Source organism: Argiope bruennichi, chromosome 11 (assembly GCF_947563725.1).
Source record: "Argiope bruennichi chromosome 11, qqArgBrue1.1, whole genome shotgun sequence".
Lineage (NCBI taxonomy): Eukaryota > Metazoa > Arthropoda > Arachnida > Araneae > Araneidae > Argiope > Argiope bruennichi.
The window spans coordinates 99,437,943-99,454,006 of record NC_079161.1 but is presented as its reverse complement, the minus strand read 5'-3'; the positions used below and the strand labels follow the sequence as shown (position 1 = coordinate 99,454,006).

At 26.1% G+C, this 16,064-nt stretch overlaps 1 protein-coding gene across 4 annotated transcripts in view; it reads left to right on the top strand.

Annotated features, from left to right (window-relative positions):
• LOC129957201 (exonuclease mut-7 homolog) overlaps window positions 1-16,064 on the top strand; it is a 102,936-nt gene that overhangs the window by 74,632 nt on the left and 12,240 nt on the right. The window contains exons 14-19 of one of the 4 annotated variants that reach the window (XM_056069414.1): window positions 2,745-2,872; window positions 4,722-4,877; window positions 8,487-8,540; window positions 11,447-11,578; window positions 14,517-14,567; window positions 15,727-15,793. In XM_056069414.1, the coding sequence (XP_055925389.1) occupies window positions 2,745-2,872; window positions 4,722-4,877; window positions 8,487-8,540; window positions 11,447-11,578; window positions 14,517-14,519 (473 nt within the window). In that variant the 3' untranslated portion in view covers window positions 14,520-14,567; window positions 15,727-15,793. Of the gene's footprint in view, window positions 1-2,744; window positions 2,873-4,721; window positions 4,878-8,486; window positions 8,541-10,208; window positions 10,601-11,446; window positions 11,579-14,516; window positions 14,568-15,726; window positions 15,971-16,064 lie in introns of those variants that run through there. The other 3 variants (XM_056069413.1, XM_056069412.1, XM_056069415.1) reach the window with 3 other exon arrangements.

Here is a 16,064-nt window from a genome sequence, read left to right as displayed (position 1 = left end):
TTGAGACTCTACCTGAATTTCATTTCATTCAGTCGTTTCTCCGCTAATAAGATTCAAAGATTGGGATCGTAATGTGAAATAATCCACTCGTTATTAATCCGACTCCATTTTATTATCTATCTAAATTACAATTCTATTTACATGCTATATTTATATTTAGTTGCCATATACAAAAACATACATTGGTTTCGCGCGCAGTTAATTCTGATTTTAGAGTTGTAAAAGCAAGTTATAGCTCTAGTATGATTAAAGTTAAAATTAGTTTTTAGCCAAAGGCGCTCGTAACAACATTATATCAAGAAGATTCTTATTACATCTAATGAAAAGTGAAAAACAGAACAGCTCACATCAGTTCTGGTTGGCTCTGATTGGCTGGCTAGGGGATGGCATTCGCAGCAGCATCTACGACACTTAGCACGGGCATTTCATATTTTTCGGATAGTCCTCCGACCACCTGAAACCCAATACGTTTCACGTATTATGCTGAGAAGCAATTGTGTCCCAGCGTGATAATTCTCAGTATGGAAATGCTCTGCAAGCCCCTGTATAAAGATACAATTGTTAGGCAGTAGGATTGGTGACAGAAAATGAGGAGTATCTATACGTTCGAGTTTTCACACAAATGACATCATTTTCATCTCTAAATACACACAGATTATGTATAGATTTCTCATCTGTGAGCTTGTACAGATCGAATTAACCGGATTTCAGCATTCTCTATCTCCAGCGTTTTCAAAGCTTACTATCCCTGTTTAATATGTACTAAAATTATTTCTAGAAATAATCTATATTACTAAATAAAATCTCTTAAATAACTTTTTTTTAAATATCAATATTATATGAATATCATTTTCTTAATTAAAGAGATTCTGAAGTTATAAGTTATTAAGAAAAATATTGGAATTCCCGTCAGTGAGAAAATTGATTTTGAATAATAGTAAAATTTCTTTTAAAGTCAAATTTGAGTATCGTGTGTCTTAATTCCAGGTTGTAAGTGACATTCTTATATGAATGTCACAAAGATACTTCAGTTTTTTTTAGATAAAAGCATTATTGTTATAGTATTAGCATTATTTTTTGTTTTGTTTTTATGAGTGTATGAATGATATTTAAAAGAATAATGGAAGTTTTAATCTGATTTAAGAAGAGGGACTTTACTTTTTATCATTAATTATATCTTATTTAATGTTTTTTTTATTTCAAGGAAATACATGTTAGAATATAAATAATTTTACTTCATTTTATACTTAAATGTAATAAACGATAATAGCTGTTAAATTACTATTTAATAATAAAATACTGCTGCACTTTTGTATTGTGGAATTTAACTTGAATTGGCAACCAAAAGTTCCAGTGCAAAGTTTTTCATGTATTGTTATATATACTTGAACATGGTGTTTATTCTGAAAGGTTTGTTTTTTTGCATTGTATATATTTATTGACCATGAAAATTTTCTTTAGATTTTAAGAATTGTATTTCTATTTAAAACATTTGAAACTTTAAAAAAATAAAACTGTAGTTTTATTTTAGAATCTTAGTTTTATTATGTTTTGCATGACATAAATGTCTCCCACAACTTAATTATCATGCACAATTGCACACTAAATAAAAACATAGTTGCAGTATTCAAAATAGATATTATTACTAGCTCACATTTGTTTTCAAAATTGTACTAATTACTAATCTCAATTCTAAGAGGGCTTTTTTTTCTCCTCAATTTAGTGCTGATATCTTACTTTGTCTAAATTTTTTTTAATGCTTCAAGATAATAAAATTTATGTCTAAAAGTATTAAAAAAAATTGCTGATAATTTTGCAATGTTAATTACACAGCTCATTCAATCGTGTCACTCTCTCATTTAATTTTGGTTCTTTAATATATCTGGTAAGATCTTATATTAATTATGTTCCATTTTTAGGGTAGAAGGGTTTACATTGCAACATTCGTATTTTACAATAGAAATAAAATAATTTGCTGTTAGTTTTATGTCTGATATATTTTAAATTACAAACTTTCAAGACTAACAGTATGCTTAATGTACTAGTTTAGTACACTAAGTACATTGTCTGTTTTAGTAAGTACTGGCAGTTCAGTGTTACAATAACTTAGTGTACTAGTTCAAGAACTATCTACAAAATTTCATTGTAATATATTTAGCAACATACAATAATAATTGTTCTGTAATAATGAATTTCCTTTGCATTTTAAAAAAATTAAATATTTCTTTTCTTCAAGTATCTGTAACTGTAAAAAAATGTGCATTTACTAAAAGATTACATTTTATATCAATTTTACTATCTGATAAAAAGTTCTTGGATGCAGTTTTTTGGGGGGAGGCGGAGATAATTTTAAAAATAGGCAATAATTATGTTTAATTTTATGTCCTTTCTAGGGCCGTGGGAAGTATGCTTCCTACCAAATTTATCAATCTTTGTATGAATTTATGTAAGTTGGCATAAGTTCTGACAAGTTTTTTTAGAAAGACAAAAACTTAGATGCTTTAGTTCTTTATCTTACACAAATTGATGTGTCTTCATTTGATACTTAATTATTAATTAACCAAATTAATTAATTAATCAAATTAAATTTATCTAATAAGCTAAATGAATCCTTTTTCTTATTCTAATTTCAAGCCTAAAAATATTTTAAAATAATAGGACTAGAAAAAAATAGCCCTTAATAGGGTTAAATAAATATTTCCATTAGTTTATAGATTTTTTTTTTTTTTTTTTTTTTGAAACAGCTTTGGATGCATACTGTCTGTTGATGATATATGAAAAAATATATCCAGTTTTGAAGAAACATGGACTTGATTTAAATAAAGTTCTGCAAACAAAACAGACTCCTTTCAAGGCCCAAAAACCCAAAGCAGTAAGCTCAGTTACATTTTCTGATAATTAGAAAAGATTGGTTTTAGAAATGTACTGTTTTATTTAATTATGACTCTTCAGATTTCTTATGTATTGTGCTTATAAATGGTAAACTTCACATTTTTAGTCCTATGTTAAAAAACATTAATAGGTATTTAACATTTATTTGAAAATATCAAGTTTGGTATTTTTATTTTTAAAAGTTTAGATGTTTATCTAAAATATTCTTTTTAGAGATGTTTGTTGTTATTGCTTTTTTTTATCTTTTTTCCTGGTGATATAGAAAATTGTGTTAAAAGAATTACTAATTACATTCTCCTTTTACCTAGTGTAAATCTAAATCAATGTTTTTTTTGTTGTTGCATCACTCTAGTGAGCAAATGTGGTTATGTATCACTCTGGTAAGCAAAAAAAAAAAAAAAAAAAAAAAAAAATGCAAATGTTTAAATAAGAAATGTATTTTCTTCTGTATCTGAATGGTTGTTTATAACAAACCAAAAAATGTGTCCTTTGCTTATTTATTAAAATTTAGTTGTGTGAATTTTTTTCTTTGTTTTTTATGATTTTTAACTTTTTATTAGTCTGTGTAAGAATGATCTTGTTATGTCAGAGTTTCTTTCATAACAGAATCATTTTAATCTTCCCAAAAAAAATATTATATACATATTCACTTTTTTTTTTTTGATAATATTTCTTTAACCCTACAATGCATTGTATAGCTATTTAGCTTCATGTTTTTATTTCCATTTATGCACTTCACATATATTTTCCAAAGGGCAACAATGAGTCATGAGTTATGTTAGAGTTTCTTTCATAACAGAATCATTTGAATCTTCCCAAAGAAAAATATTTTATACATATTCTCTCTCTCTCTTTTTTTTTTTTTTTTTTAATTCCTTTAATCCCACAATTCATTGTATAGCTATTTAGCTACATGTTTTTATTTCCATTTATGTGCTTCACATATCTGTTCCAAAGGGCAACAGTGAGTGTTTGGAAATCCTCATTTTAATGCTCTTTGATAAACTTTTGTAGGAAAGACTGATATATGGTAATAGTGATAATAAAATTAGAATTAAACAAGATGCTTGAAAAAAATGCCTTGATGGCTGTTGTATGAATAGTTCTATTATTAAAAATAATATCAAAATATTTTCCTTTTTGCATTGTAAAAAAATATATTGGGAAAAAGAAACATTTATTTATATTGCAGGATTGTTACCATGTGATTTATATGTGAGATATTCTTCATAATTTAGCCATTTGATGCATTTTCATTTTTTTAAATTTCATAAAAAAAATATTTAATTTTTGTAATAATTTTTCTGTGTTATGTGCAAATATTCAAAACATATTTTTTCTTGTAAAATTTTTTAAAATCATGTATTTTAGAGTTAATCAGGCATCCTTTATTTGTATAAATGATGTATGAAATCATGCATCACTGAATAAATATATGGGTGAGTCAGTATGTTTGGGTTTCCATATCTCTGAAATTTTTTATATACAGAGTTGAAATATTCCACGTCATCCCTTTGTTGTTTGTAGGATAAACAATGTGTAAGTGTGTGTGTGTTTATGAAGCCAGAAAAAATTTGCGTAGTGTGATTGTAATTTTTTTAGTAATTACATTAAATTTTCATTTTTTTTAATACTAGTTTGTGATTCAGCGTAATTGTTTAGGCTGTTATTTTCCTTTTAGGAATTAAAGTAAATGTCACAGCATTAGTGTATATATGAATTTTCACTTCACTTCAACTTTAATAAAATTCAATATATATGCGCAATATTCTGTTAATAGTTGTTACATTATCCTCAGTTTTTATTTTTAATTTTTTTCGAAATTATAGGTAGTTCAATCAAAGCTTTCAAATGAACCTTTGGCTATCAAAGATTTTAAGGTTGTTGTTGATACTACTGTTGGCGGTGTCACAAAATATCTGCGACTGTTAGGAGCTGATGTTGTAACTTTGAATGAAGGAGATGATCATATGCGTGCTGTACAGGTGAGTTGAAAGCATGAGTGTTATTTAATAACAAATTGTATTTGTTTTTTGTGTCTCCCCAAATTAAAATTTATGCACGACTATCATCATAGTGTTATTTATAATCAGTGTAGGCTGATTAGCAGGAAAAGTTCTACAATCATCGTTCCCATCAAATGTCTTGAAAATGTCTTTAACGTATTTAAATAATTTGGTAAAAAAATTGAAACTCAATATATCGAATTTGAAGATTTCTGGGGGAGGGGGGAACTGTGATTCATAGAAAAACACAATAAAATATATTACATAAGTTTTCCTATTTTATCAAAGCAAGTTCTTTGGAAAGAGAAAAGAGCCGAGTGTAGTTTAGAAGATGATAACATGAGTTTATTCATGCCCATAATTTATTGCCTATTACAGAGAATAATTTCCAAAATACTTCCACCAATTCAGTTTACTAGAACTGTTAGTTCAGCAACCATATGCCAAAAATGGACCAAAACTTTTAATTTGAGACCTGTTAGTGTACTTATTACATGTCTACTATTGTCTGAGAGCATCTTGGTTAGTAGATATTTATAGAATATTTAATACTTTATATAACTTTATTTATTTTCTGACAGAGTTTTGACATCATTTATATCAATAGAGAAATGGGTGTTGATTTGGAGATGATGTAGGTTTTTTTTTTTTTTTGTTTGTTTGTTTTTTTGTGGTTTACTGTAGCGATTGATGAAGGTTAGAAATCTTCTCTTCTGAAAATAGTTTTGCTTCCATTCTGAGACCTCTTTAGAAATTTTTTCTTCAATAAGACTTCATAGCATTTGATACCAAGACCGGATGGGGAACACAGGACGTATAATATCATTAAAAGTCTTTAAAAACTGCTTATTTTTAATAGTTCTTATATCAAGACCATAAAAATAAGTTTTTTTATTCAGATGCTCCCTAAAGATTTAAAAAGAAAAATTACACTCGGATCTGATGAATTATATGAATGTTTTTTGTGATATTTGACTTTTTATCCCTGTTAAAACCATACTGAGTCCAGAGGTCAGTGTAAAAGGCTTCTCCTTAGTTTATGAAATACTGATAGAGTAGAGTGGAATATATATATAATATGACTTTTTTTTGTCTCCTTTTACTTGTCCATGTAGGGAATAAAAATAATTTCTTTTTAGAGATAATTTTATGTATTCCTGGAAATGATATGTTCAATCAGTTTGAGCTAGTTACTGCTTTTCATTATGATAACTTTTTATAGAGCATTTCTTTAATATATTTCAACATTATTAGTAGTAAATTATTTAAGTATTTTTTAATGCAAGTCATTTTTGTGCAAAAGTTTTAGAATTTTTTTTTTTTTTTTTTTTTTTTTTTTTTTTTTTGCAGTGCATCAGGAAGATGTATATTTAATTCATTGCAGACTTTCAAAAATGATTACACTGAAAGTTTAAAGAAATGAAAGTATAAAAGTAAATATTCATAAATAATTGAATTATCAGTACATTCAAAATATCACTTTTCTTGTTTGTACTAAAGAAATTGCTGTTCATGACATAAAGAAAAATTTAGAATTTGATCTCTTTACAGAAAAAAAAAATCTCTGGTAAAAAAAGAAAATTGATGAAATTAAATTAAAACTAATGCATCTGTTCAACAAACCAGAGACTTTTCTTTACTAAAAAAATAATCTTAATATGTTGCAAAAATCTGTGTATGAGGAAATTGAACAATTAATACAACAATAGCAAAACTTAAAAGAAACAGAAAATCTTATATATATAGTTAATAAATTTTGCAGAATTTTATATTTGCTTATGATAAATAAATCTGTTGTAACCTTCACCTCTTTCTGTTAACTTTTTTTCTCACTTCCTTTAGTGGAATTTATATGTTAATGAAGTGATAATGTAATATTTTTTTCTTAATACAACTAATTATAGTGTAATAAAGTAGGTTTAAATATAAAATGAAAATTCTTTAATAAGGTATTTCATAAGATACTTGCAGAAAAATATTTCAAATCACTTGCAATGCTTGTGAAAAATATTCAACAATTTTTGGTAATATTCTTTGTAATAAATTTCCTTATAACATTTTGTTCTATAATCAGAACCACTATATTAATGCTGAGTTGTCTGTCTCTCATACATGTGTGCGTGTGTGTGTGTGTAATGGATTTCGAATCCTGTTGGCTAAATAATATGTAGCATTATTTTGGTTGATGCAGAGTACAGGTTTGAAGACAAACACAAGACGTTGCTTTTCTAATTCTCTTTCATATCCATCTCGGGAAAAGCAATTTATTTACAAGCAGATGTCTAGCGGCACAAAAGCAGAAGTAAGAAAGAAGAGCAAAAAAGGGCCAAAACAAATGATCACTAGTCTTATATAACATGGATTTCTGGCCACGTGCCAATGGAATGACCTTTGACAAGGGCAACGTATCAAATGAAGTATCACTTTCATTCGATAGTACTGATGGCGCATTATTTTTACAAAGGGATTAATTAAATTGAAAGTGGAATTGGATCACGAAATAAGAGAATATTTTTAGAATGAAGTTACTTTAAGTTTAAAAAATCAAATTTCAATATATAAATAAATCTATTACTCAAACAGAATTTCTCCTTTTTTTCTGTAGTTTGACAACAATACACCTGGTATTATTGTTATAGCTGTTTGTTCATATTTTTTATGGCAGTAATGTATTCTTTTTTTTACCCCCCTTAAAACTTATTTTGAAATTGATATTCAAACTTAATTTTTTAATTTAGTAGTGTAACCAAGTGATCACAAAAATTGTAAATATGTATTTAACTTGCTTAGTTTAGTTTATATGTTATTAACATTTATTAGTATTTTGCTTTAGTTTTCAGAATAAAAAGATTTTCTCTATGTTGTTAAACTTTTTTCTTCAATTCGCCCTGAAAGTTTGAACAAAAATTCATGAAAATACTTCTTAAAAAAGAGCATAATTGTAACTTTCTAAATACAATGTGACATAATGGATTAGAAAATTTCTTATAAATAATTGTGGAGATAATCATACCATATTTCACTGGAATTCCTGACAACTTCCATTTTCCTGCAAATGTACGTCTGTCACTTATTGATCTTTGATTCCAGAATTTTTGGCAAATTTAAAGTGTCGATTCATACAGATAATCAAACTTTGATATTTGGTTTGTTGCAATTTTTATAGTTTTATCATTAAGTTTCCTAGAAATTTCTTCGCCTTGCAAAAACACTACAATATTCTTAGTCTTTGAAGTGCATCTTTCTTTTAGTTTTACAGTTATGTACCATATTTGAAGAGAACAATATAATATATCTTTTAAACTGCTACATTCTGATAAGAATTAATGATTTGCATCATCTGTAAAGAATTCTGTAATTAGAAGTTTCATAAAACTTCTCTTTATGCTGCTTTCTCGATTTTCAGTTAGTTTTAAACTCATTTTCTTTTGGATTGATTGCATAATATGTTTCATCTCCAATTTTAATTTCATATTCTTGTGACGAAAGTAAACCTTAATTATGATATTAATATTTTCAAAATTAATCTTATGCCTTATATATCATTGTTATAATTCTACTTAATTAATAGAATTTCTCTTTTTTCAGATTGCTCAGTGTGAAAGGCGTGTTATAATAACTGCTGGTGCAGCATACAAAAAAGTAGGTAACTAATTTTATTATTAGATACAAAATTGAAAATCCAGATTATTATATTTATTTGTTACCTTTTTTTATAATTTAAGGAAATTTTTTTGTGAATGATATGATTTTTATGTGAATGATTAGTATATCAATCATTTTTCAGAAGACACTTTTTTTTAATTTAACACCTAATTTATTTTAATATATAATACTTTTAAATATTATGCAATTTATGCACGTTCTACGTAAACCAATCCAAAAAAGGGTTCGGTACTTTAAATCTCACTGTGTTGCTGATACTTAGTTCCTGATTACAAATGTTAGTAATTATTATAATAATAATATGTCGTTTATTATGAATATTAGATTTGAATATACAAATTATACGATATAATCATAATTTTTCTTAATAGGATTAAGATTACATTCACTGGTTAACTAAAAATAGTCTCAAATTTTGCAAAGACTTAACTCCAACTTCCCAGAACTTATTGATTGCAATAATATATATATAATGAAAAATTGCCATTGAGTTTGGTGTCTAAGATTACAATAATACACACATTATAATCGTTATTTAAATCTTATTACTGTACTGAGAATCATATTAGCTTTATCAATTATTTAGTATCTGCAGAAAAATCTTTCTGAAGATTGAAAATAATGATTGAGATATATAAATGATAAAAAAATTGATTGAGATTTTGCATAAGTCAAGAATAGTTTACCTGTTTATATATTTTATCTATCTGATTCAAATAATCTTTCAAAAATGCAGATGATATTACCGAAGAACATGTTACAAAGCATGTGAGATAATAAAGCAAAAATTATATATTGCAAATTTATTCTACTTCTGGTTATTTGATTTATTAATAATTATTTATAGATTAAATACTAATATTATAAAAGTAATTTAAACTATTTATAACTTTCCTATATTTCTTAAATCATTACTGTGCCAATGAGTGAATATAACATAATAAATAGTAAAATGTTACAAATTATTATTTAGTTGTATGAAATTTATTTTAAGGCCCAATTTTCCTTCTGGATAATTCAGTGGCTAAATGACAAAAGTAATTCTTATTATTTAGCAAATAACAAGACATCATCATTATGTATGAGAACATGTATAATATATTTATTTTTCTATACCTGATTTGTAGAAGATATTTGATTAAAGATTAATATTAACATTTCGTCTCTTATGAAATTTTATTAGTTTTGGGGAATTTTAAAAATATTTACAACATATAATTTATCAATTTATGACAGATTTTTAACAAATATTTAGAAAAACTTTATTTTAGATAAAATTTGTAAATCCACATTTTAACAAATATGCATATGATTTAATTCTTAGGCTGTTAACTGTATTGGATTGTAATTAAACATTATTAACCTAATTCAAGAGAAAATTTTAAAAACTTTTTTAAGAAAATGTTTGAGGTATTGTGTAAGAGATCATCAACCTGTGTGATGTTTTGAAATCTCAATAACAATGAAAACTTGAGGGGGGGGATGAAAACTTTTTTTTTTTTCTTTTTATATCCATTAAGTGTTACTCATTAAATTTTATAACTTATATAACTAATTTATTGCTTTAAAAATTATTTGATTAAAAGTAGGTTAACAAATATGTGTAATGAGAAATTTCATAAAATAAAAATCATTTTTCTCCAGATTCTTAATAGTTAACTGAGTTCTGAATGTTGCGATCAATTGCTGTTGAAGACTTGACATTAAATGGGAAGTTCTTTGTTTTCAATTACTTTATTTCCATTAGTAAAATTATTCTGAAATTTGCTAAAGACACAACTTAATCAAAATAAATGAATATGTGAATTAATTTTTCGTTTTGAGAAATAAATTGATATTTTATTAATTTAGATTTCTTATGTCATGTTGGAATTTTTTAAGCCAATCTGAAGTTTTTAGTCACATTGTTAGTTGATTACTATCATCTAGGACTTTCATAAGCGCTGGTTAGGGGTTTCTACTATCCATCTAAACATGATTAATTTATCATATCCATTGGGCATATTATTTTTATTTGATAGATACATTGTTTTTTAAATATTCTCCTCCGAGAACTTGCCTCTAAGTTCAGTTTATCATCTAGTGAGAAGAGTGAAAATAAATTTTTAATTAAAATTGAATTGTTTTGAACGTCAATTTTTTTTGTAAACGTCGATTGAACGTCTTTTTTTTTTTTTTTTTTTTTTTTTGTATTATGTATGCTGAAGTGTTGTGTTTATCATTCAGTTCATTTGACAAAAGAAAATGAACTAAATCGTGTAAATTTAATGGATATCAGTTTTAAGTAAACTTTTGAAAATTATTTAATAATATTTTGCATTTCACAAGTTTGTTTAAAATATTTGTATTAAATTGCTTTTAAATGATATTATAAGATTTGAAATGTAAACATATTAATTATAAAAAAAATTAAATAAATTTTAGGGAATATTTTTTTGTTGTGGTTTTATTTCTGAATAATATTGTGCATGTATTGCCTTTCTCGTTGTGTAAAATATTCTGTTATTAAGTATAATACCACCTAGTACATATAGCATTTTCTTTCCTAAAATCTTATTTTTGAAAGTATATTAACCACTTGCAGTGGCAAGAAGTTCAGATACCAAAACAATCCATACAGCCAGGCTTGACAAAGTACCTATACCTTACAGAAATAAAAAAAAAAAATTATATCTTCTAAATGAATTAATTTTCGACCTAAGAAGATTGTGCTCCTTTAAGGTTTGTTCTGTCAAACAATTTTAGTCGATGGGTTTCGGACATCATTTATACTTTTGTGACAATTGCCTGCTGGCACGTCTTTCCACCACAAATGCTTAAAACAGTTTTTGTTTTCCAAACTCATAACTATTCTTAAATGATTTTGATTTATTTATTTTCAGCTGAGTGGTTATGTTCCTCCTGGTATGTGTTTTTGTGTGGATAATTTATTAATGGCCAAACAACAAGTTTCTCAAATCTTGGACTATTACAAAGTGGAGTGCCAGGATTCCGATATATTCTCACGATGCACAGTAAGATTTTTTTTTTCTTTCTGTAAGCCTTATTAAAGGCATTTTAATTGGTAGTTTAGTTTTAAAATTTCACTAAAATTTGATCCTCAAACTAATTTCTCAAGCTATTTGTTAATTATGATTTGTCTGAAAAAAACAAGAAAAATTAATATATGATTGAATTTTTCTTCGTCATCACATTAGACTGAGACCACACTATCACATTTTTTTTTTAATGTAATAACGTTTTCTTATGCTTATTCTGTTATTTGGTATTTTTATGAATCTTTAAGACATATTGCTGCTTATCTTGTATCATATTCCTTAGTGCTACCCAAATGAAGTATGAAAATGAAAAAGAAATTTCAAAATAATCATTCACTTAACAAAATTTTTAAACTAACATCTTTCTAGAAGAAAAAAAAGTATCTATGAGGTATTTTTTTTTCTAGATACATATAAACATTTAACAACTGCTCTCTGTTTCAAAAACAAATTTTTAAAGCTCTAATTTGCATATACATCAATTCATTAAATGAAAGTTGTTTTTGATGCGCTCAAAATATGAATTTAATTATAAGTTGTGCTATACATTTTGATAATGTGCATAAGTTCCTAATTTACCTTACCTATGCCCTTCCAGTTCACTTTCTCAATAGATTTATTATGTTAATTATATTTTTGATGAATAGCTCTCTACGTGGTAAATGGTTTAAATTAGCAAAGTAGTTCACTTTAAGCTTTGTGTTTATGATTTGAAGAAGTATTATTTTAAGTTTAAAATGTAATTGCATAAAAGGTTGTCTGTATATCAACATGCAGTTTTTTAAAATTTGTCCTCAAAGATTACATGCCTCACATTGTTATTTTACAGTCTCTTATGTTTTCTTATTAGTTAATAAGTGCTCAAAAACAGTTCATGTAAAATGTATATTTAATGTAACTTGTACTAGCCATGTATTTATAAAGCAGTACAAAATATGCTACCTGATAAAATGGTTTGTGCTATTATTAATTGCTATTTCCCAGTGTATTCTTTAGCAATAAAATCATCGTGAGTACAAATATTGTTGCAAATACAAGTTTAAAGCTATTTCTATGGATTAAAAAAAGCTGCAATATAAGATTGTGTTTAATTACCAATGTTTAATTTCTGCATCACCTCTATTTCCTTGTGGTAAGAACGCTATATTTTCATCAATCAATTCTTGTGTCTTTAATTAGATTTTTAATAAATTTGTGCAGAATATTTTAAAAATTTTTAGCTTTCCTGTTGATATTTTTGTGAAGCATGTTAATCGTATCATTTTCAAAATACAATAAATTCTTTTTATACTTCATCTATGCAAACAGTTAGTATTTATGAATAGTTTTTTTTTTATTCTAATTTGCAAAATGCATCATTTTTTTCAATCAAAGAAATATATTTCTGTGATTGCTAGATTATCTTTAATTTTTAATATAAAGTATTTTAAAACAATAAGTGATATTGTTTGAATATACAATTATTTAACCAAATATTATAAAGATTACATTATTGATGGTAACATTTGAAGCTAACAATTGTTAAAAATGCTGCAAATAGTTAAATCTTGTAAAATAAATTATATTGGTTTTTACATCTTAAAGGAACATAATTTCTTAAAATTCTAAATTTATTTTGGAATACAGAATTTTGCTATACAGAATGCAGATTATAATGTTTGCAAGTAAATTTTTACATATGCATGAGTATATTATATTGAATATATTAAGACAGAAATTGTTTTACCATGTGAGATTGACTATAAAGTTAGCAGATTATGAAGGATATATTGTTTGCCAATAGATTCTAAAACCCTCCGCACTCTTGCGCATGTGTTAGGGTGGATTTAATTCGGCAGAATAGGGGTGAGAGGGGAAAAAAGAGATGTTTATTACATTTAACAATAAAGTAATTTCCGTAAATGGTGCACATTCTTTCATGTGACATCCATTAGTGTGATAGAACCATCGAAAAGTGGTCGCTCTCAAAGTATTGAAATGAACAGTATGTATATGTATATATATATAATAAAATATCATATATAAAATATTTTGTATTATGATAAAAGTGTGTTTAATCTGTACCATTTCCAGTTAAATCTGCAATAATGATATAAATATTGTATTCTAAAATTTCTACTACTTCTTCTTCTTCTTCAAAAAAAAAAAGACTATCATCGTTATGTGCATGATTGAAATAATACACATGTTTACTTTGTCTGAAATGGAATATTAAAGCAGAACATGAAGCTAGGGAGCACAGTTTTGGAAAGGGTTTTAAAGGATAGTAGAAATAGGATGTGTGTGCGTGCATACGTGAGTGAGTGACTCTTGACAAAATAAAATTTTCCCCTATTTTATATGTTATTTGGCTAAGTATACTGGTTGATTTTAAACACAAATTCAAGCTGTTCTAAGCTGCAGTGAGATGCAGCTTAAAAATGTGTTACATTTCAACTAGAATTTCACAGCCAGTATTAGAATGTTATTAACAAACGATTTTAATTGTAAATCACATAAGGTAGTAAATTTTACAATAATAATAATAATAATTACTGAGGGGTTTTCCATTTTTTAAATATCCTGAATTTAATTTGTGTAGTGTCTTTTTTGTTGCATGTTGTCATTATTATTCTGGCAATTCATTATTTATTTATTTTTTTAGAAATACAATAAAGCAATTGTATATCTGATGCATTGATCATTTTAATTGTAATTTGGCATGTTTATTTTGGTAAGAAACAAATTCCTTGTTGAGCTTACATAAAATTATATTAGTCTTTTGACAACAGTGTATTTTATTGCAAAAACTATTATATTTCTTTCTATTTAAAAATTATATATTATTGATTTGTATGCAATCCCTTTCCTTTATGTTATTTTATACAGGTCATCTTGTATATTATAACTTTGATTAATCATAATTTACTTTTAGTGATTTGACCTTTTTCTTCTGTCCTGCAGAATTTGACTGACAAAATAAAAAGTAAGCTTTGAGTAGAATTTTGCTAAAAAAATCAAGTCCATGTTAACAGTTATTTCTAATCCCTGTTTGAACATGCTCAACAGCATTGTCTTTTGTTAACATGAATGGAAATAGTTTCAAAGTATGTAATATAGACAAATGACTTGTGTGCTTTTACAAATTTGTCATCAATTCACTGATTCACTATGAAGAAAATGTGAACAAAATAAGCATGCTGAAATTTTAAAGAATGAAAATGAAGATTTCAGATGCAAATTCCTATTTGAAAATTAGTTTGAATTTGTTTATTCAGAAATTGTCAGGGCAAAACAAATTTTATTTGTTCATATTCTAAATTTCCTTTTCATGAAGAAAAAAAACTTTCATTGAAGTTTTAGTTTTATGTTACTGATTATTACAAAGGAGGAAGAAATGTAAGGATCTTTTTAAGCATTTATTACTTTTACAAATATTCCTGTCAGCAATAATATAATGTTATCATACTCTGATATAAAGCAAATTATGAATTGCATTTTTTTAATTGCTGTTTAAATCCATTTGGCTTCTTTTTACTGGTGCATTTTATTCTTTCTTTTCATTTATTAAGAAAAGTAGAAAAACAATCAGATGTGGAAAAAAATATAAAGATCATATAAAAATAAAAAGCTGCCAAGAAATCTTATTCTCAACAAACTGGGATCCGGATGTTACAGCTGCAGAAGAAATAATTTTGGAAATTTGATTTGAAATTTGAATTAGCTACCTTGTTTGATTAGGGATGGTAGAAAGAATGATATTTATTTTCTTGTCAACAATGAACATATTCAATGAAGTTGATTGATATATAAAGGAGAAATAAAAAGTTTTTTACTTTAGATATAATAATTGTACTATGCCTATAACCTTTGTGCAAGTGCAAGCAATAAGTTGGCAAAGTTTTATCGTAACTAGATGAATGGTACAGCAATGCATAAAATATGAACAAACAAACATTCATTTTTATATATTAGATATCTATTCTGAATTTTATTCATCCTGATAGAACATTCAGCTCATAAATTATAAAAATGTTGAATATCAATGAGTTTTTTTTTTTATGTTATTGATATAAAATACTTGAAAAGCTGCTATGAAGATTAATTTCTTGGGAAAAACCTGATATGTTTCAATTATAACATAGGAAGAATCAGATGACGACACAGTTCCTGGTGATAAAGACAAAACTATAAATGACATTCCAGTTACAAATGAAGACGGCCATCAGATAAGTGGATCATCGGTACAGAAGAGCTTCTTACAGTTTGAAGTAGCTGATTCTGAAGATGAAGACGACCTTGATAGCATATATTATTGATAATATTTGTGCCTTTTAATAAAATTTTGTATGGATTTTTTCGCAATTCAAATAAATTGCTTTTAGTTTATTTACTAAGTATGATTTTATATGAAAAATATAATAGTTATAATTATCTGCTCAAGTATTATATCAATTAATTTATACCATTTAAAGATTTGTGT